The 22,669-nt window shown below is 38.2% G+C and overlaps 1 protein-coding gene across 18 annotated transcripts in view; it reads right to left on the bottom strand.

Moving 5' to 3' along the window:
• Positions 1-22,669, bottom strand: part of LOC121324481 (prominin-1-A-like) — an 85,909-nt gene that overhangs the window by 18,876 nt on the left and 44,364 nt on the right. For 11 of the 18 annotated variants that reach the window (XM_041266431.1, XM_041266422.1, XM_041266460.1 and 8 more), the window contains 8 exons: positions 9,022-9,142; positions 8,747-8,810; positions 8,066-8,155; positions 5,921-6,138; positions 5,501-5,575; positions 3,883-3,946; positions 3,562-3,570; positions 18-177 (listed from right to left, as the gene is read on the bottom strand). In XM_041266431.1, the coding sequence (XP_041122365.1) occupies positions 18-177; positions 3,562-3,570; positions 3,883-3,946; positions 5,501-5,575; positions 5,921-6,138; positions 8,066-8,155; positions 8,747-8,810; positions 9,022-9,142 (801 nt within the window). The remainder of the gene's footprint in view (positions 1-17; positions 178-3,561; positions 3,571-3,882; positions 3,947-5,500; positions 5,576-5,920; positions 6,139-8,065; positions 8,156-8,746; positions 8,811-9,021; positions 9,143-22,669) is intronic. The other 7 variants (XM_041266441.1, XM_041266530.1, XM_041266486.1 and 4 more) reach the window with 1 other exon arrangement.

Raw genomic sequence — 22,669 nt, 5'->3', positions numbered from 1 at the left:
ATAAATGTTGTTCACACCTGTAGAAATCATACTGGTTAATCACAGGGTAGTAGTCCTCCACGAACGACTGGCTCTGACTGAGGTACAGAGTGAAATTTGTAAGAATGTCCTGAACAGGGCTTTGCTTGGAGAAGCTGGTGATGTTAGACCCAATGGCATCCAGCATGGACTTGATGCCTGAAACCACAGTGCAAAGAAATTGGCAGACAGCTCAAGCTTCAAGAACGGTTAATAATACACACAAGAGGAGAAGGATGGGGTTCACACTGGCATCATTCAAGTAAAACTTACTATGAACATTCTATGAACTGATGTGATCAAAACACAAGATAACACAGCACAATAATACACCATGCTTGTGAATGTCAATAATACACACACACACACACACACACACACACACACACACACACACACACACACACACACACTTGTGGTCAGAAGTTTACATACAGTGGCTTGCGAAAGTATTGACCCCCCTTGGCATTTTTCCTATTTTGTTGTCTTACAACCTGGAATTAAAATTGATTTTTCGGGGGTTTGTATGATTTGATTTACACAACATGCCTACCACTTTGAAGATGCAAAATATTTTTTATTGTGAAACAAACAAGAAATAAGACAAAAAAACAGAAAACTTGAGCGTGCATAAGTATTCACCCCCCCAAAGTCAATACTTTGTAGAGCCACCTTTTGCAGCAATTACAGCTGCAAGTCTCTTGGGGTATGTATCTATAAGCTTGGCACATCTAGCCACTGGGCTTTTTGCCCATTCTTCAAGGCAAAACTGCTCCAGCTCCTTCAAGTTGGATGGGTTCCGCTGGTGTACAGCAATCTTTAAGTCATACTACAGATTCTCAATTGGATTGAGGTCTGGGCTTTGACTAGGCCATTCCAAGACATTTAAATGTTTCCCCTTAAACCACTCGAGTGTTGCTCTAGCAGTAAGCTTAGGGTCATTGTCCTGCTGGAAGGTGAACCTCTGTCCCAGTCTCAAATCTCTAGAAGACTGAAACAGGTTTCCCTCAAGAATTTCCCTGTATTTAGCGCCATCCATCATTCCTTCAATTCTGACCAGTTTCCCAGTCCCTGCCGATGAAAAACATCCTCACAGCATGATGCTGCCACCACCATGCTTCACTGTGGGGATGGTGTTCTCGGGGTGATGAGAGGTGTTGGGTTTGGCCAGACATAGCGTTTTCCTTGATGGCCAAAAAGCTCAATTTTAGTCTCATCTGACCAGAGTACCTTCTTCCATATGTTTGGGGAGTCTCCCACATGCCTTTTGGCGAACACCAAACGTGTTTGCTTATTTTTTTCTTTAAGCAATGGCTTTTTTCTGGCCACTCTTCCGTAAAGCAAAGCTCTGTGGAGTGTACGGCTTAAAGTGGTCCTATGGACAGATACTCCAATCTCCGCTGTGGAGCTTTGCAGCTCCTTCAGGGTTATCTTTGGTCTCTTTGTTGCCTCTCTGATTAATGCCCTCCTTGCCTGGTCCGTGAGTTTTGGTGGGCGGCCCTCTCTTGCCAGGTTTGTTGTGGTGCCACATTCTTTCCATTTTTTAATAATGGCTTTAATGGTGCTCCGTGGGATGTTCAAAGTTTCTAATATTTTTTTATAACCCAACCCTGATCTGTACTTCTCCACAACTTCGTCCCTGACCTGTTTGGAGAGCTCCTTGGTCTTCATGGTGCCGCTTGCTTGGTGGTGCCCCTTGCTTAGTGGTGTTGCAGACTCTGGGGCCTTTCAGAACAGGTGTATATATACTGAGATCATGTGACAGATCATGTGACACTTAGATTGCACACAGGTGGACTTTATTTAACTAATTATGTGACTTCTGAAGGTAATTGGTTGCACCAGATCTTATTTAGAGGCGTAATAGCAAAGGGGGTGAATACATATACACGCACCACTTTCCCGTTATTTATTTTTTAGAATTTTTTGAAACAAGTTATTTTTTTCATTTCACTTCACCAATTTGGACTATTTTGTGTACGTCCATTACATGAAATCCAAATAAAAATCCATTTTAATTCCAGGTTGTAAGGCAACAAAATAGGAAAAATGCCAAGGGGGGTCAATACTTTCGCCAGCCACTGTACCCCAATGGAAATTTATAATTTCCAGAAATTTCTCGAAAACAAAGCATTTTAGGAAAAATCTTTTGTAGCAAAAGTTTTGCTTTTGTCGATGAGGAAAAAGTTAGAAGAAACAGATGTCTACTGTATTTATTTCAGCAATTTTTTTTGCAAAACTCCAAAAATGGTAATTCAAAAGTATTCATACCCTGACAAGGAAAATGAAATTCATATCTAGTTGAGACACCTTTAACAATAATAACTTCTTTTAAATGATTAGGATATTTGTCAATGAGCTTTTGGCATGATTCTTTAGTGATTTTTTGATCATTCTTCAATACAAAATTGTTCCAGTTCATTCAAATTCCGAGGACTTCTCTTGTGCACAGCCTCCTTCAACTCATACCAAAGATTCTCATTAACGGATTTAGATCAGGACTTTGACTAGGTCATTCCAGAACCTTGATTTTATTATTCTTTAATCATTCTGAAGTAGATTTTGATGTGTGCTTTGGATTGTAGTTGTGTTGGAACATCCAGTTGCGCTTTAAACCAAGTTTTGTAGCAGAGGGTTTCAGACGATTGGCCAATATCTTTTGGTATGCTATAGAATCCATTTTACAATGTATTGGAGCTAAATTTCCTGTGCCATTATAGAAGAAACAGCCCCATAGAAGGATATTACCGCCTCCATGCTTGACAGTAGGTCTGGCATTCTTTTCTTTGTACGCCTCACCAGACTTTTTCCAAATGTAACAACTTTCAGCATGACCAAATAACTCGATTTCTGTTTAATCTGTTCTACAAGACCTTTTACCAGAACTCATATCCATTATTCCAATGCCGTTATGCAAACTCGCCCTGTGGTTGAAATGGAAACCCCAGTCCCACTTGCAGTCAATTCACTTTGAATATCTTTGACAGTCGATCTCGGATTGTTATTAACCTTCCTCACAATTCTTCTACTTGTTCTTGGTGAAAGAAGCTTCTTTCTTCCAGACCGAGTGTGCACTGTGACAGTACCATGAGTCTTGTACTTCTTGATAATAGAAATTATAATTAAAATTGAGTTACTCAAATGCTTGGAAATCTTCTTGTATACTTCTCGAGCTTTATGACAATAAATAATGTTCTGCCTAAGGTCTGCAGATAGCTCTTTACTTTTTCCCATATTGACTTATTGGTAATGATCTTGACAACACTGTAATAGCATTAAAAGGGTATGAATACTTTTTCATTAGGATTTCTGGAGTTTTGCAGAAATATTGCTGAAATAAATAATTGCAGACATCTATTTCTTGTAACTTTTTTCCTCATCCACAAAAAAAAAACTTCTGCTACAAAAGACTTTTCCTAAAATGCTTTATGTGTGGATTACAAAACACCAACAGCAATCCACTACAAGCAAAGAGCAGCCACAACAAAAAAAGACATTATACCACAAGCGGTACAGACTGCACACTGATTTCAGCAAACTTACGGGGAACCGCTGTAAAAGGGTTAAAAGAATGAAAATGTAATTAAATTAAAAAATCACAGTAACAGTTTGTATTACATTTAGTATGTCTGATTTACAGCTCCCTAGTTTGTCTGCATCAAACTTTGTATTGACATACCTTATTAATAAAATCAACACAAAAACTTGGGAGGCTCAGAACTCTGAGATTTTCAGAGAAGCTGTGGCTTCAAACACAGCCTTGCTCTAATGATACAGGGTCTTACATAATGCCACCAATTAGGAAAGTACAGTGTTTCCTTTTAGCTTTTTACCTCAAGTATAAGCGTGCTGAAATAAACTCACCTGACACAATATTCTTCGTTTGGTTCTTTACCAGATCTGGGGTGTCGTTAAATGTTGAATATCCCTGAAAACAGTAAACAAAATGTACAGCTCAGATTCAATACTGCAGATAGAAGTTATGAAAATGGGGAGCAATAGACTGCACACATGTGCCACTAACCCCACCAGCTCATTCTGAGCATCTGTAAAGTAATAGGAAACACACCTATTCTATTAATATGCCTGTGGATTGTAATTGTGCACAATTTAGCACTGCACCACTGACTAACTTAAACAAAAATGGAAAGTATCCATTTGGCTTACAGGCTAATAATGATAATACGAATATTGGATATAATGTAAAATTTGTTGCTGGTTCTTGAAATTCATATTAATGAGAATTGACCGTCTTCCTGTAAGTAACATAACTTGTCAATGCGGCACCATATCTACTGTGTGTTAATTGTGTAGGCTGCCAAATTATTATTATTATTATTTATTATTATTATTTATTATTATTATTATTAATTAATAATAATAATAATAATAATAATAATAATAATAATAATAATAAAATCATTTAGTTTAAATTTAAAATAATATTTGTACTATAAACCAATGTGTACAACGTTGATGCAGTTACCACTGTGTTGCCATACAGGTAGCCTACAGGCTAAAGTAAAAAGAAAGTGCGCTGGGTGTTCATTTGATTTTACTACTATACAGGCGTACTGTACAAATTTGTATTTTTGTTCATAATGTAATGTGTAGCCTACCCAAAACACATTAGTATTAGTATTTCAGCACAATGATTTATACATTTAAAACACATTGAGCACTATAAATGTATATGTGTGCGATTGTATTGGATTTTTCATTAACATATTTTCTCTTAGTACATACAACAAAATGTACGAAAAAAATACGACAAAATGTTTACTTTGCTAAGTGTCGCAACGAAAATACAAATTGTGGTGTGTGCTCTGCGACTGGCCCATCTCAACCTCTACATGTGTTAATATAATGTTTTTTTGTTTTTTTTATTGGCACTGTTTGTATGACAAAGCTACACACAAGAACTGCACTCTCAACTTGATTAGAAGCGCTACCAAGCACTTATAAACATAAGAGCCAGGTCCTGCTTAAAGTGAAGTACCCTTAGTTGAGACACACACTCAGATATGCCTTCTGACCTTTAGAAAATATGAACTGAAAATCCTATCCATCAGTGAGTGGTGTTTGAGGAGGCTAGGTTGCCCAATTGAGCTCCAGATCAGGACTGATTTCTGATACAGGCGCTCTGTGGGGACGTGTGTACAGCACATAATCTACACCACACTATGCCTGACTTTTTTCTGTCCCTTTTAAATAAATAAATAACTGCTTTCCCTCTCCATTGAATGGCAATTTCTGTATCACAACTGGGGGCATTAAGATGACAAACCTGAGTTGATTTCCGCTTTCTCAATTTACCAATGAGTCATAAGCCAACAGGATCATGCTTATCGTGATGGGGTTGTACTTTGACTTGGGACCCTAACATGTATATGTAGTACAGGCAGTTCTGTACTACTGTTTTCAGGATATTGGCTTGTTACTTCCATTGGTCAAGTAGAGAAGGGTATACAAGCAAACTCACCTTTTGAATGATGTTACTTAAGTCTGTCTTAAGAACATTTTTCACATTTGACAACTCTGTGTCTACATTAGGCAACTGGGGAAAAAAAAAAAAGGAAACATTATTTACTGTCTAGAATATTGAATTCAATGTTACAGCTCTGATTGTCCAAATGCATTAACCTACTTCCACATGGCTTTGATGTACATTTTTGTCAGGAGATCAAAAAGAGTGATACAGCAGCAACAGGATTCAAACTGAACCAACAGCACGTCATTGTTTCAAGCTTAAAATCAAGAAGTACGACTCTCTTTCTGAATGGTCTACTTGTTGCCTTTAAATTGAACATCATGAGACAATTCGTCTTTCAACAACAACACAATGCCACATTGCCACTACAGGATGGCACCTCCTGGTCTGTCTAAACTTCGTTTCTCGTACCGCACTGTAGTTTGCGTTGATGCTGAGCTGACTCAGTGTTCTTCTGATGTCACGGCAGGTACTGGAGACCCCTGGTGCAGAGCAGGCTGGGTCGTTGAGTGTGTTGCTCAGCCTCGCTCGTTCGTTGAGCAGATTCACCTGCAGACTGTTGGTTGCTTCCTGCAACACCTCCAGCGAGACACTCACGTTCTCCAAAGCCTGTTTAGTTTCTCTCATGGCTGCAAACATGGGGAGTGGGGTTAAGAGCATTAGTTTTCCTTTTGGAAGATCAATTTTCTGGCTGTACAAAAAACCACCACATTTCAACCTCCTTTAATAAAAATAAAGGACTGCAGCCACTACAAAATGCAACAGAATGCAACTGTAGACATTTTCTTGTTTTTTACAATTCTTGTTTTGTTACAAGCACTTAAGTGTCTTTTACAGCTTCTGCTAAACTTTTAATAATGTCACTGAATATCTGATAGAGATAGAAATGATTAATGACAGAAAATTATTAAATATAAAAACCACGAAACGAGAACTGCAGCAGTCAATTTAATAATTAACATGCATACAAGTCCATTTTCCACAATAAACCTACACAGGTTCAGTAAGAACACTAACTCTAAGATTACATTGTTACATTGTAATTGTGGGGCTACTTCCCTTGCGGCGACCTTTCAAAAGTAAAATGATAAAAGCTGTGCTACATTATTTAATTCTAACAAGGCATAAAATTCCTGCGCCACAATTAAAATGTAACCCTAGAGTAAGACTTAACTGCTTGAATTCCTGTGACCATTAACATACAGAAATGTTTTATCGCAATATTTAAAAAAAAAAAAAAAAAAGACAACAGCAATAGGCTTTTTTTTAAGAAATAGCTAAAAACTAAAATAGCTTAAAATGTTTTGCCTTAATGTTGTTATAGTGGAACTGTGGTGGTGGGTTTTGGCATGTCTAAAAGTCATTGAACGAATTTAAACAAAAACTCACAATGGCCATTTTAGGCAAAAACAGTGACAAAACAAAACACAACACGCAAAATGACACAGGATACACACGTCACAGCACTTGATACGTTTTAACCACAGTTACCTGTGATAGACCTTTCCACTTTGACTTCAAGCCAAAACCAAAAGAAAAAGATGAAGCACAGGAGATGACGATGATGATGATGAACATAATAATTTGGAAAGAATTCAAGAAAAAAAGTATAAAAAGGGTCTCATATTGACAAAGGGCAATGTAGTGTATTATTATTATTATTATTATTTATTATTATTATTATTATTATTATTATTTATGGATTGAACACACAACAGTGCGAAATATGTTTATTGTTAATTTTGAATCTTTACCTTGCTTATTTAGACATACCTTTTAATATTGTAATAAAATCTAACCATGGCCTAGAGTCATGATTTAGGGAGATTTTTGGTGGATCAGATTCAAAAGTAAGAGATGCGCAAGTGTTCTCAATATTATTACTGTTATTTTATAAACATGTGTCGGTTTTTTTTGTTTTTTTTAATGTATATTTATTTAAAAAACCAACGAGGGAGGGCAACAAGAGAGATCTACTTTAATATGATTTTATTTTAATGGTACTACAAAACAGTTTGAAACGTTAGGTGGAATTTTTAAATATATATTACAGAGTTCATTTAAACATGGTGTGTATTCCTTTCAAAGGGAGTTACAACGAAGAAAAAAACTCTAAATGAGATTTTTAAAATTTATATATATAATATAATATATATATTATATATATATATATATATATATATATATATAATTAAGCACATAGTAAGAAAAATTCAAGAGGTTACTGAAGTAAGTCAAATAAAAGGGATACCAAGGGAATGTTGGTAAATAGTAGATTAAAACTACAGGGGCTGGACACGAGAACATCTAAACATTATGACTAAATGAACTTCTCCTTTTACTTCTAATAATAGTTTTTTTTTGTTTTTTTTTTTTTAAGTGAACATCCTGGAAAAGGGTAATACAACAAATATACAGTACTTAAATAAATATGAAATGAGAAGATGCAAGGAGAAACTAACTTTACTGCATCGCCTGTCATGTGGAATAACACTGTACAGCTCAGATTGATTCCCCCAGATAAATATGTTTAATAAATAAATAGAAATATCATACCTCCAGCCAAACTTAGTGCCCCATCTAGTGCAGGGAGAACTTCTTTTCCCATCTGTGCACAAATCCTACTGCCAAGCAAAGGACCTATATCTTTAACAAGAACAAGAAAACATATTGTGGTGCAAGAAACATTACAAAGCACTCCAGGCTAGTACTGCATTACACAGAGTGCATACTGTATGTATAGCCAGAAAACTCAAAAGAACCTAAAAAGAAGAAAGGAAACACACTATAAGCTTTACATGCATGTTTTTGATTTGTTTTCAGCCATTGAACATCTCTCTGCAACAGTAATACATCCATTGATACCTGCAGCTTGTCTTTATGGTAAAGAACTGCCTGAACTAAGTATGAGAAAGACCCGTGCATTTCAAGACTTGCACTTGTGTGAGCTGAACTGGATCATCACAACTGGGACTGAAGGGCAGGCATGCCTGTATCAAGATGAAACCACCAGACATCGTTCTGGCTGATTCACTGACCTAAAGCTTAAAGATTAGGCTATTATACTCATTGTTCTTCAACATTAAAGACTCTATTCAATGTTATGTTTTTATTAAAGCGAAGGATGAATGGTTGTGATTAACAGCACATGCATAAAGAGCCTAATGGACCATGTTTAGAAACAGGAATACGACCATTTAGGTCATAAGAACAATACTAGTTTTCTATTGTACTTACTATCTAGGTCAGAAATGACCTTGTTTTTGGCAGTGTTGTACTGGTTAGCCAGGTAAGCGATTTGCTGGAATAAAAATAAATTGATGTAAATAAAGAAATAAACAAATGCATACAATAAAGAAATGACAATAATTATATTGGGCCATATTATCATAACATTGACTTTAAGCTCGAACGTATTCTTTTTTTTGGAGGATCTAAATCACAGTTGTGACTCCAAACCCAACCAAAGCCAATGCGCACAAACAGTATAGTATTTCAGACTGTGTCCTTACCATCGGAGTGTCGTTTACAAAGGTTTTCAGATCCCTGAAATTGCTATCGACAAGCTTCCGGACTCCCTTCAGCTGAGTCGATAGATTTTGATTGGCTGCGTACGCACACAGCACACCGGCCCTGGGAAGACAAGTTATGAAAATTCATTTAACAGATCTCTTTGCTTTTATCAAATAAATAATAAATAAGCATGTATGCAGTCTTCACTCATTATTGAGCACAAATATTCTACAAAAACACAGATGCAAACATGCTTTTTTTTCACTACAAATCAGCTCGTGTCATATAAAAAGTACTACTAAAATAGTACAGATTTTATGTGCTGTAGTAAGTACTGTAATCCTTGATATGTATATTTTGTATACAACTGTAAATCACCCTGGGTAAGGGTGTCTGCTAAGAAATAAATAATACATAATAACAATAGTACAATGAAAACTGTTTATTGCAGTCATTGGTTAGATGAATCACCTGCATAATACAAATGTTAGCTGTTCACCCGAAACAAAATGTATTACTTTATGTGATCATGAAGTGCATTACAGTGAAAACAGATTACATATATACAGACTAGCTTTATATCATTTGATGATTGGATTAAATCATTTCCACTATGAATCACATTTTAAAAATCCATTTCATTTTTAAATCTTTTTTTTTTTTTTTTTTTTTTTTTACAGATAACTAAAAACTACTTGCAACAAAAAACGTTACGTCCACTAGATGGCACTGTAAGGCTGTGCTCTAAAACTTAAAACATCATATTAATCAGCTTCAAGGAAACACTATAGAAGAACAGCTATTAAACTAAACAAGAAAAGACTGTGCATGCTGCACATCTTCACAAACAGGAGAGCTCATTTTAAAATAACCAAGTGAACATTTTTTTCACACAGTAGTTCAGCAAATTAACAATATAGACTACAGCAGTGTCCAACAATCATGTAAAATCAAAAATTTAAATTGGAATTCATAGGTTTCAATCTGTTTACTAAATCCTACCATAATTTAGCCTTCTGTGCAGAAATAAAACTATGTTCAGTTGGTTTGCTTTGCTGGTTCAGAACACTACGATAAGACAAAGATTGCCTGTAATATGGTTTCTTTGTAGTCGATGAACTCCACACACAGAGTGAACTCCCAGTCTACATGTTGCTCGGGTCATGAGAAAAAAACGATCTCTTTGCCCTTGTTGGAGCCAGAATATTGTCCCTCTTCCACAAAAACCCGCCCCCGTTTAGTAAAATTGTCCAATTTTCAAAAACAAAAACATAGCAAAAGAAAGAAAGGGGGAAAGGAGGGAGAGATATTGGTGTGTGGAGTTGATCGACAACGAAGAAACCATATTACAGCTATCTTCATCTTTTTACCTAGTCAGATATACTCCACACACAGAGTGAACCTTACCAAAGGAATATAATACAAGGATCAGATGTTAGTGTAAGAAGCCACAGATAATACAGAATGAGCAAAGGTCAGTTGATAAAAAGATACATCCAAGTTATAATGATTTTCAAAAAAGTCTTGACAGATGACCATGTAGCAGCCTTGCAAATGTCCTGAATTTAGTAGCCACTCCTTACTAAATGGGCTCTTACAGATCCTGGAATACATTTCTTGTCCAGTCTATAACAAAACTATACAAGAAGAGATCCAAGTGGAGATTGTTTCTTTAGAGACAGGTTTGCCACGAGCTTGAGAATTAAAAGACATAAAAGTTGGCCTTCTTGTGAATATAGAAATTAAACGCTCTTCAGACATCAATTAGGTGGTGTCTGGGCAGAAATCAGGAAAAAAAATTGACCTGGTCCAGATGAAATTGTGTTCACCAATTTCAGCAGGAATAAGGGATTAGGCCGCAGATAATCCTATCCTTACTTACTGGAAATAGGGTGCATCAATGACTAATGCTTGAAGTTCACTTACCCTTGTGGTTGATGTAACTGCCACAAAAAATGTGGTTTTCCACATAATAAACTTCTCACACATCTCCTTCTGTTCAAAAGGTGATCCCATGAGCTTTTCAGTACCAGAGCAAGGCTCCATTAAGGAGTGATATGTCTCTTTGGGGGTCTTAAGTGGTTGACTCCATTAAGAAATCTTGACACCGCGAGATGGGAGCCCACAGATTGATTTTCCCATCTGGGTAAAATGCTGGATATTGCAGCTACATGCACTTTGATAGAAGATAGTGACAGACCTTTGTGGAATAAGTGGTTAAGGTAAGTTTAAAAAAGTAGCTAGAGATAGCTGTGTGATATAGTGATTTGGCATTACACCAAAGAACAATTTATCTTCATTTTCCTGAACAGGTTAAAAAAGTAGATGGCTTCTTAGATGCAAGTAAGATGTTGAGTACTTGTTCCAATAATCATCGACTTATTAATTGCTGCAGTTCAGTCTCCAGGCAGTTAGTTGTAACCATGTGCAACATCCTTCCCTTGTTCTGAGACAGCAGATTGTGCCTTACTGGTAGATGTAAATGTCCCGCTTTTGCTAGTTCCAGAATCTCAGAGAACCGAAACTTCTTGGGGCTACTAGAATGATAATGGCCCTGTCCCTCTTTACTTTCCTAAGTACCGCTTGTATTGTAGGTATGGGAAGGAATGCATACATTAGTGGGGTTTACCATGAAACGGACAGACTATCTGCTGTCATTGTTTTCTTCTGTTAAATCCGGGAGCCAAATGAGCATTCTCTGTTGCAGCAAATAGGTCTATCTATGGTTGACCTAACATCTGGAAAACCCTGTGTAACACTTCTGGCTGGATCCTCCACTCGTGAGGTGTCATTTCCCTGCTTAACAGGTCTGCCGTGCTGTGGTCGACCCCAGGTAGATAGGTTGCTTGGATGTTTATGTCCCTGGTCCTGCATCTGTCCCATATCTTCATGGCTAGCAAGCACAGATTCCATGACCTTGTGCCCCCTTGGAGATTTATATATTTTATGGCTTTAAAACTGGTGCAAAGTGCCTTAAAGCTAGAAAGATTGCCAGCAGTTCTACATGGTTTATGTGGAGGTGACAGTGTCTTGGTGACCAAGTACCTTGTACCTGGGCTTCCCCTAAGTCTGCTCCCTAACCCAGTATACAGACTTATATGTATACAAAAGGAGAGTCAGAGGTAGTGGAGAGAGCTGTAGTCCCATCCTTACCCGAGTTGAGAGATGCGACCATCTTGCTTCTACTGCCGCTCCTCGAGAAACCTTTATGCGGCTGGAATCTGGAAGCATTGGGTTCTGATAAGAAGACACCTACGAGTGTGTCTCATATGTAATCATGTGTCCCTTATCAGGGAGACTGCTGCAGCCATGTGCCCTAGAAACTGTTGAAAGGACAGTGTTGTTGGTCTGGCAACTATGCTGAACTGACCTGCCAGTCGATGAATGGTGGTCACCCTCTCTTCTGTGAGATGCACTCTCGAAGAAATTGTGTTGAATTGGGCTCCCAGGAAGATTAATGACTGTCCTGGAACCAGCGATGATTTTGCTCTGTTTACTAACAGACCTAGATGTTGAAAAAGTTGAAGTGTCTTGTCTCTGTGCTCTATTGCTCTTTCCTTTGATGAAGCCCATATCTGCCAATCGTCTATGTAGGGGTAGAATATTCTGGGGGCTGTGGACATCCCAAAGGGAAGCACCTTAAATTTGTTTAGAAATTCCTTGATCGCAAACCAGAGGTATTTTCTGTAGTCTTGATGTATGGGATTATGGAAATAGGCATCTTTGAGGTCTATAGAAACCTATATGGTTGAATTGCCTTGATGACATTGGGCAGAGACCCCTTCCTGAACCTCTCTGTTAGAATGTACTTGTTTAGACCCCTGAGGTCTAGAATGGGTCTAAGAATTAAGAAATATCTGGAGTAGTGGCCCTGGTTTTGAGAAGATGAAGGGACCAGTTAAGTCCTCTGTTATTCCTAATCTACATTAATGATTTAGATTCTGGTATAGTAAGCAAACTTGTTAAATTCGCAGATGACACAAAAAGGAGGCAAACAGTGTTATAGCAGCAAAGGTCATTCAAAATGACCTAGACAAGATTCAGAACTGGGCAGACACGTGGCAAATGACATTTAATAGAGAAAAATGTAAGGTACTGCATGCAGGAAATAAAAATGTGCATTATAAATATCATATTGGGAGATACTGAAATTGGAGAAGGAATCTATGAAAAAGACCTAGGAGTTTTTGTTGACTCAGAAATCTCTTCATCTAGACAAAGCATGGAAGATATAAAAAAAGGCCAACAAGATACTCGGATACATTGTGAAAAGTGTTGAATTTAAATCAAGGGAAGTAATGTTAAAACTGTACAATGCATTAGTAAGACCTCATCTTGAATATTGTGTTCAGTTCTGGTCACTTCGTTTCAAAAAGGATATTGCTGCTCTAGAAAGAATTCAAAGAAGAGTGACCAGAATTATTCCAGGTTTAAAAGGCATGTCATATGCAGACAGGCTAAAAGAATTGAATCTATTCAGTCTTAAACAAAGAAGACTACGCGGCGACCTAATTCAAGCATTCAAAATTCTAAAAGGTATTGACAATGTCAACCCAAGGGACTTTTTCGACCTGAAAAAAGAAACAAGCACCAGGGGTCACAGATGGAGATTAGACAAAGGGGCATTCAGAACAGAAAATAGGAGGCACTTTTTTACACAGAGAATCGTGAGGGTCTGGAATCAACTCCCCAGTAATGTTGTTGAAGCTGACACCCTGGGATCCTTCAAGAAGCTGCTTGAAAACAAGGAAGATGGGCCGAATGGCCTCCACTCGTTTGTAAACTTTCTTAGTTCTTATGTTCTTATGGCAAAGGAAAGGAGCAGTGATGTCATCTCCTCCTGCAGAAAGACCTCCTGTGTGCCTGACCAGTCCAGTGAAGTCCAAATGACACCTGTTGATGGTGGTAGATGTCAGAAAGGTATTTTGTAGCCATGTTGTATTACCCCTAGGACCCAGGAATTTGATGTTATCTGCTGCCAATGTTCTAAAAAATGGAAGACTCTTCCCCCTACTGGCAAAGATGAGGAGGTGGGAAGACACAGTCAAGAAGTAGAAAAAACTAAATAAAGGGATTTCATGAAAATAGCGCAAGCGCAAAAGTATACAATCAGTCTGTACCCAAGCAACGCAGGAGAAAACTGGACAATGTTACTAAACAGGGGCGGGTTTTTATGGAGGAGGGACAATATTCTGGCCCCAACAAAGATTATTTAAGGAACTCTGGGAACAAAATCGCTTTGTTCTCCTGACCCAGGCAAAATGGAGACTGGGAGTTCACTCTGTGTGGAGTTCATCTGACTAGGTAAGAACAAATATTTCTCCATCAAGTTCCACCTAGTGGTTTCCTTCATAGGAAAATACCCTAGCCTAGATCAGTCCAAACACAAACCAGACATTTGATGATCTACAGTACCGAAGATAAATTCAAGGATTTCAGCTAGACATATCATTACCAAGCTGCATCACAATTCAATGAGCAGATTTAAAATAGCCAAAAAACATGCCAAAAGAAAGTTCAAGACATGGACTCCAGTTGGCAAGGACATGCACCTCCCATCAGGTTGAGAAACACCGATAAGAATGCTGCAGTTAAATAGTACAGGCACACAGTACATTACAAATGAAGAGTTACAGTCCACTTGCTGCCGCTGCTGAGCCACAGGCTCATTCATATACTGGACTGTGTTAATTATAGCTGCGGTGTGCTGCAGTTATCCATCAGTGATACAGGCATATCTTAAAAGAAAAAACAAAAGATAGCTTTTAATCATCAGTTACCAAAGCTTTCGTTGCTGCAAGCACATGCACTGAAAATGCCATGGAAATTAATATACTTTCAATCAATTCTTTAAAAGAAGTCATCCTGCGTGTGCCAAATGACCACTTATCATCAGATTAGAAATACGGATTTGCTAAACTTATGTAAAAATAGTCCCATGGGATCCTTTTACTGCACCAAAAATGCAAATAAATATAATGTAGTATTTTGGGCATTTAATTAGGTGATCTAGGTAGCATATTTTTCAGTAGTTGAATTAGTTTGATTTTGTTAGTGTGCATGTTTCAGTTCTTGAAAATAAAAGAATCATGCTTTGGTACACCGTGATGCACATTCCAGGTGCTTAAATTATTAAGCCATTGAAATAACTGAGTTATTATCCTGGGTGCACCTATAGCTGGCGTTAGAACTTGTGTGAAGTAAACTTTGTATCCTGGAAATACAGATGGAATCTCTGGTTCGTATTACAAAAATCCTTGTTTTATTATTATAATTTTTTTTTTTTAATCCGAGTTATTATCCTTTTTTTTAAGACTATGTTAAGGTGATTTGTCCTACTGTAAATTCAGGAGCGGCAGCCATAGACATTAGTAACACACACGTGACTTTGTATTAGTAAGCGTCAGGGTCCTCTAGGGAACACACTCTCTGTAGTATCTATCAGCTAGAACGGAAGAGCAGTTTAAAAATAAAACAAAAAACACAAAATGTGAATAATTACAATACTGACTACTCAGAATTACAGCAATCATCATAGCAGGGAAACAGTAAATAAAATAAAACTACAAACCTGTATATAATTAAATTAATATTATAATATACATGTTTTTAAATTTGTTCACAGTGCTTGTGTCTCTTTCAAGCATGGTAACGGAGAGCTGCAGAGAAATTGCTGTGTGACACAGTGAACAAAGCAATCCAGAATGACAAATATGTTGAAATGTACCAACTCCTCGCTAAAAAAGATCTCATCTAGAGAATCATGCAATAGGAGCCTTCCGCACCCCCACACTTACAAAGACCCTGTTGTGTTTCCTCGTTATAGCTCAAAGACTGCTGTCCACACAGCAGCAGGGTCAGCAAAACCACCTCCTCTGAACAAAGGTGCTTTGAAGATGGGAGTGATCATCTGACCCAGAACAACGCTGCATTCAGGCACAACTTTTCTCATGTCTGTCCAAGAGCTCTCGACAATGCCAACTAGCAGAACAAAGAAAAGGGGAAATGTGGTGCACCTACATTGGTTCCAAAGTTGGACATGCTATCTACCTAGGACAGCTGCTTCATACCCATTACTACATGTTATTAAACTCTTTCAGCAGATCATATAAACCCTAACTCCACTGTTAAGCTGGCTAAATCCAGGCATGCAATGTAGATGTGTTTTTGGCAATGGCAGAAGGACCAACCACTGAGAAGCAGAAACCAAGCAGAACGCTCCACAAATACACCCCCACCCCCCAGCCACAAAAAAGTTGCATACCCCCAATATTGTGGCCACCCTAGGTCATAGATCAAAGAGGGAGGTGCTTAATTATCTTTAAAAAAAAAAAAAATGTGGGTCACTTTGTTAGACACCTAATACCTGCAACAGACACACAATCGCAGGTATGGCAGATTGTGTAATACACACCTGTGAGCTGACTGCACAGGCTCATGTTTCTATAAATTGATCCCTCTTGTAATCACTGTTTAAGAACTCATTCTCAGCCACGCTCCACTATGTAGGAGTCTCAGGACTCCAATTCTCTGCGCACTTTGTTTAGAGGCTGCCTTTCCATTCTATGAAACATTATTAATTAAGAACAGCTGTAGTATTTGATACAGCTAAAAAGCCAACTTGATTGAAAATGACGATAGCTATAGAACTTTTGACATTTTTATACAGTATTGAATTTTAACATTTCATTTACAGGTCCTCATTTGAAGGAGTTGAGAAGGCGACTTACAGTTGAGAAGGTGTTGAGTTACACCAAAACCTAAGTGTTAACAAACTCGCTAATTGAAATATGGTATCTATCTGGAACTTCAATGTGGTTCACAAAACTACAATCCACTTCAGCCTTCAAAACCCTTTATGCTAAAATACTGCCTGAGTCCTCCAATCCGAGGACTGAACTGGCATAAGCAGTACGACCAGAAAAAAATGAGTAGCAGCCAGTCGGACAGTCAGCCAGCTGGCTTTGGTGAAAAAAGGACCCACAGTGCCAAACATGTTTTAAAATTTATGCTACAGTACAAAATAAATGTTCCTGTTAAAATTGCATGTGGTTTTCTTCCTCCTCCACAGCTTACAAAGGACTGTTGATTACTGTATGTTTTTCCTATGCTTATTTATCCTATTGCAAATTTGAATGTGTCAGCTGTGAAGTGTCACTATCTGACAGGAATTAAACTTTGCAGTAGAGACCCACAGAACACAACTCCCCAGACTATCTGCAATAGCCTCAAGACCTAGTACTGTACACTTAACCCAGTTAATTAGAGTTAATAATTATATAAAAAAAAGGATGCTTTAAAGCTGCTTGCTAGCTCTGAAACACGACTCATTCATTGTTTTGTTTTGTTTTTTTTAAAGAGAAGGACAATGTATTCTCCTCATTTACATTTCTTCTACACAGCCATGGTTTCCAATGATCTAAAACCTGTTATCTTCTGTTTCAGTTAATATGCTATTTTAAATGTTAAAGTAAAGAGATTTATTTTAAGTGTTGACATGACAACTCCAATAACACTGTAGAAACACAAACTTTCAAAAAACAGGCCCAAAACAAATCAAATGTATTACAATACCTCTGGCCTTGGATGTGCTAGATCTGAGGACTTGAAGGACAGGGCATTTCTACAACAACCCCCTAAAAAATAGAAAAGCTTTGACTTTGTCTCACAGTATACTTTACAAGTTTGGCAGGCTTTTAAATAAAACTTTACGATTGCAAATTATAATTCTATTACGGATCACCTTTAGAAGTGAATCAAATATAGTTTTTTGAAAACCTTTTAAAATTAAAAGATTTGATTTCAGTTGCTGTTGACAGTCCAATCTTCTAGGTGTCTGCTGCAACAGCACTGTAATTCAAATGGACTTTAAACTTTAATGACATGAAACTGAAGCAATCAATGAATGGTCACACAACACTTCCATCCTGCTGAGATCAGCCCTCTGACGTTCATCCCTGTGGCAGAGCACAGCTCTGCTCTTTAGAAATTGGCAGGGATGGAGTTAAATTCCCCTACCTGCCTGGGTTCATTGTGTTCAGGTAGCTGGGGTTGATTAGATGATTAGTTTAATTAACGATCAATCAGCACCCAGCCACCTGACATAAAAGGAGGCCTCTGCTTCTCATTTGGAGGAGGGAGCTGAGGAAGTAGGTTGGTTTTTTGGTTGTTTGGAAAGTTTGAATCCAGTGAAGGCATTGCCCAGCCTGGAAATTGTTATTTTTGAAAGTTTTGTTTTTTTGTCTTTCTTTTTGTGTTTAAATTGCTTTGTTTTGGCCCTTGTGTCCTTTCATTTTTGTGTTTATTTATAATAAAATAGTTATTTTTCTGAACTACAGACTGTCTCTGGGCCTCTATCCACTCGCCAGCCTGCCACAATCCCCTTTAAGATAAGCTTATCTGTGACAAACACATTCTCCACATGGTGTGAAATCAGACCACCTGAAAAAAGTAGGCTACTTAAAACACAACAAGATGTGTTTATGCTTATTTATCCCTTACAAGCAATACAGCTTAGTTACTTATCAAACAGTACCGGTTGCCATTTAAACATGGGTGCGCTTCAGTCAAAAAAAAGTACAACAAATCCATTTCCTTAAAGCAGCTAAGGGTCTGTCTAGGAATAGCAGGTGCTGAAATTAGCATTTTGACGTTAATCTGTACAATACAGCACCTTGCTTTCACGTGTCACTGGTTACTGACTAATGTACAGTATTAATTATCTGGTTATATTTAATGTCACTGAACGGACTTTAGTTTTATAGTAACAGCCATAATGGCTGAATGGTTGGAGGCCTATGAATCCAATGAGCTCTCCCCTAGTTGGTACTGTCAAAAGTGTGACCTAGATTGGAAAAGTACAGTATTTAAATACATTTTTAAAGTGTTAAATATAGTTTTGTCCACTCAAACATGTTCCAGAAAAAAGCCAACACAAACAAACACTATAGCGTTTATTTGCTGCGTTTTCTATGGTAAAAAAAAAAAATCGAGCCTATGGAATTGAATACTACCTTTCACACTTGAGCGTAACGCTGCGAAAAGAATGAGAAATTGGGACGGAAAACGCTGCCATCAACATCCTGTCCCTCTAAATTTGGATATAGTCTGAAGGCAATATGGAGCGGGTGCAACCTGGAGCATGGTTATTGCTCCGAAGAAGAGAAACAGAAGAATGTGGATTCAACTATAATAACAAGCAACGGGAAACCGCAGGAGAGTGCCAGCGTCTTGTGCAAGATCTGAAATATATTGTATATAGTTGTATAATCTCAAATTGTGTTATTGGTAACAAATAATCTCAGCAATGTTATTGGCAAAAACAAAATTAGAAGTACAGACAGAACTACCAAACACAATCATTTCGATACATCTGATATATATTTTTTTTTATTTTTTTTTTATTTTTTTTAAATAAACTATAGAGTAAACACAGGTAGATGGTACTGTCACAAATGTAACGTCAGACAGCATTTTACATTATTGGGGAAAAAATTCACATATACTAACATATTTGATTGATATAAAACCATTTTAGCCAGTTTAATTTGCTGTAAATAGAATACCACTTACCTGCATAGGCTACTGGATATAATTAGATACGTGATTTTGTTTTGTAGTTCAGTCAATATGTAATAATGGGCCACGGAATCTCATGTACTTTCTAGAAGCTACATTGGGGCATTTAAAGAAAACCTGTAGTCAAAACAGTGTGTTTATTTCAGCATACAAATAGTGCTTACTTTCCGATTTCCTCCTATTTTCCCATATTTTCTGTTTGAATTCTTTATCGAGATATTTCTTGTGCTGTTTATCATAAAGAACAACATGTTCTGTGCTTCTATAATCAAATGTTCCTCCACCTTGCTTGTGATATTTGACACATTAGTCTGAATACAAAAATAGCAGCGAAGCGTCGGGCGTAAAAAACGCAGCGAATAAACTGTGTGAATAGCCCTTAACAGCTGCAGAATATCAAATATTCTTTATTTTTCATTTGATCATTTTATTTAAAAATCAATGTTAGCCCTGTTTTCTATCTAATCTGAAATGGCCATTTGGCCAGGCCGAAAAATAGTGTGTGTGTGTGAATGTAAGTTTGGCAAGGATAGGGCTAAATCTGTCCCTGCCAGCAATCACAGGTGTGGCCATTCCCCAAGTTTGGGGACGAGTGTTTGTGCTCTGATTTTTGTGCTGTTTGGTATCTGTAGTGAAGGCTAATGCCCAATGTTTTATTATTTTGTTTGAACATTTTATTTTGGCCCTCATGCCAGTTTATTCATTTTTCTTCCCACTGCAGTCTCTAGGGGGTGCTATCCCACTACTAACACCACATGTGACAGGGTAGCATCATGGCCCAGGGTGGCTACTTGCAGGAATGAGACTAAGAGTCAGGGAAAACTTCAATTCAAGCACTGGTGTGAATGTTTATTAAAAAACAAACAAAAACAGGAAAAAATAAACAGTCACAAGGGCCAAATTAAATGTTCAAACAAAAGAACAAATCGCTTGTAGGCTGGAAATTAGCCTTCAATAAAGATACAAAACAATACAAAAATCACAGCACAACCACTCACCCCCAAACTCCCCTCCCAAACAAAGGACTCTGCTTCCTTTTCATACATGTGGCTACTCCCCAATTAGCACCAATTACCAAACTGGGGAATGGCCACACCTGTGATTGCTGGCAGGGACAGATTTAACCCCAACCCTGCTAACTTACACACCTCACCCTCTCTCAACAGGAGTCCCCCAAGGATCAGTCTTGGGTCCTCTCCTGTTCTCTCTCTACTCCCGCTCGCTGGGCCCCCTCATCACATCCTATGGTTTCTCATACCATTTCTATGCTGATGATGCTCAGATCTTCCTCTCCTTCCCCCCATCTGACCCCACTACCCCCTCTTGTATCTCTACCTTTCTGTCTGCTATCTCCTCCTGGATGCGCTCGCATCACCTCAAACTCAACCTCTCTTAATGTGACCTCCTTTTCTTCCCCTCCTCATCTTCCCCCTCCTCTGATCTATCTATCTCCATTCCTCTGGAATCCACCATGCTCTCTCTCTCCTCCTCAGCCAAGCACCTTGAAGTACCCTGGACCCCTGCCTCTCCTACTCCCAGCACATCTCCACTCTAGCACGCACCTGCCATTTCTTCCTGAGCAACATCCGAAGAATCTGATCCTTCCTCACCAACTATTCTCCTCACTAACTCCTCGTCACGGCCCTGGTACTCTCTCGCATAGACTACTACAAGCTCCAGCTCATCCAGAACTCCGCCTGGAGTTCTCTCTGCCTCACTTCTCCCACACTACTCCACTGCTCCGCTCACTCCAATGGCTCCCAATCACCGCTCGCATCCAGTTCAAGACTCCTATACTTGCCTACTGATGCCTTGATCTGACTGAACCCAGCTAACTCCAGAACCTCATCTCTCCCAACACCCCCATCCAACCTGTCCGCTCCGCTTGCATTGCAAGACTGGCTGTAACTCCTCTACGCTCCCCCGCTTCTAGAGCCCACTCCTTCTCCACCCTCGCCCCGCTGTGGTGGAACGACCTTCCTACGGATGTCAGGACTGCCCAGTCCCTGACCACCTTCTGGCGTCTCAAGACACACCTTTTCAGACAACACCTGTAAAACTCAACTCTTCCCTTCTGGATAATATAGCACTCTGCCTTTAATGCACTTTAACTTGCACTTATCTGCTCCCTATTTTACTGTCTTTAATCATGCACTTAACCCAATCTGTAGTATTTTGTATTTTAGGTGCACTTGTATCTAACCCTGATGTAACTATCAACACTGTTACCTGCTTTTGAACTGCCCCAATATCAAATCGCACTGTGTTTTGTATCTGCTCTTATTAGGATGGAAGTCACTGTATTTTGTATCTTGCTCTTAATTGTACTGTAATTCTTGACTTTTTAAATTTTTTTTTGTATACAACTGTAAGTCGCCTTGGGTAAGGGCTTCTGCTAAGAAGAAGAAGAAGAAGAAGAAGAAGAAGAAGAAGAAGAAGAAGAAGAAGAAGAAGAAGAAGAAGAACCTTACACTCACGCACACACACACTATGTACAGCATCAGGGCTTCTGAAACCCACTCTCTGATCAGGAGGATTGAAGATGAATGGCCAAACCTCTACCCCTATTGTGAAGCTAATCAATTCTTTCACCTGCAGAACCAAATTTTCCTTGCCAGTGCAACAACCAACAGTTCTGAACTTGATGAAATCAACTGTGTTGTGTGTCACCACTTGCTAAAAGTTAACTCCACACTTCAAATGCAACCATCACAAGATTTCCAATTTAATTAATTATAAATAACTGTGGAATCGCATGCACTCGTGTTTATATGAATACAAACATGAATACAAATTAGATTCATTCCACAAGCACTCATATTACACTCTAACCTAAGTTATTATGAACTGGCACACATTTCAAACAGTAAATTGTCTTCAGACTACAATGAAGTCTTGTAATGTGTCATACAAAGCTTCAGCCTGCGTGCTCAGGTCCCATATTCCTTTTTCCTGTGCTTACACAGATTATTTTGTTTGGTTGTTATTTGCAAATCAAATGTGATGAGATGCTTAAATGTGACAAAGTAATCCTCAAATTCTAATTCTGATGTAGCTTTTCCTGCTTGC

The sequence above is a fragment of the Polyodon spathula genome, chromosome 1, assembly GCF_017654505.1.
Source record: "Polyodon spathula isolate WHYD16114869_AA chromosome 1, ASM1765450v1, whole genome shotgun sequence".
NCBI lineage: Eukaryota > Metazoa > Chordata > Actinopteri > Acipenseriformes > Polyodontidae > Polyodon > Polyodon spathula.
The sequence above is the reverse complement of the archived record's forward strand: the minus strand, read 5'-3'. Positions and strand labels throughout refer to the sequence as shown.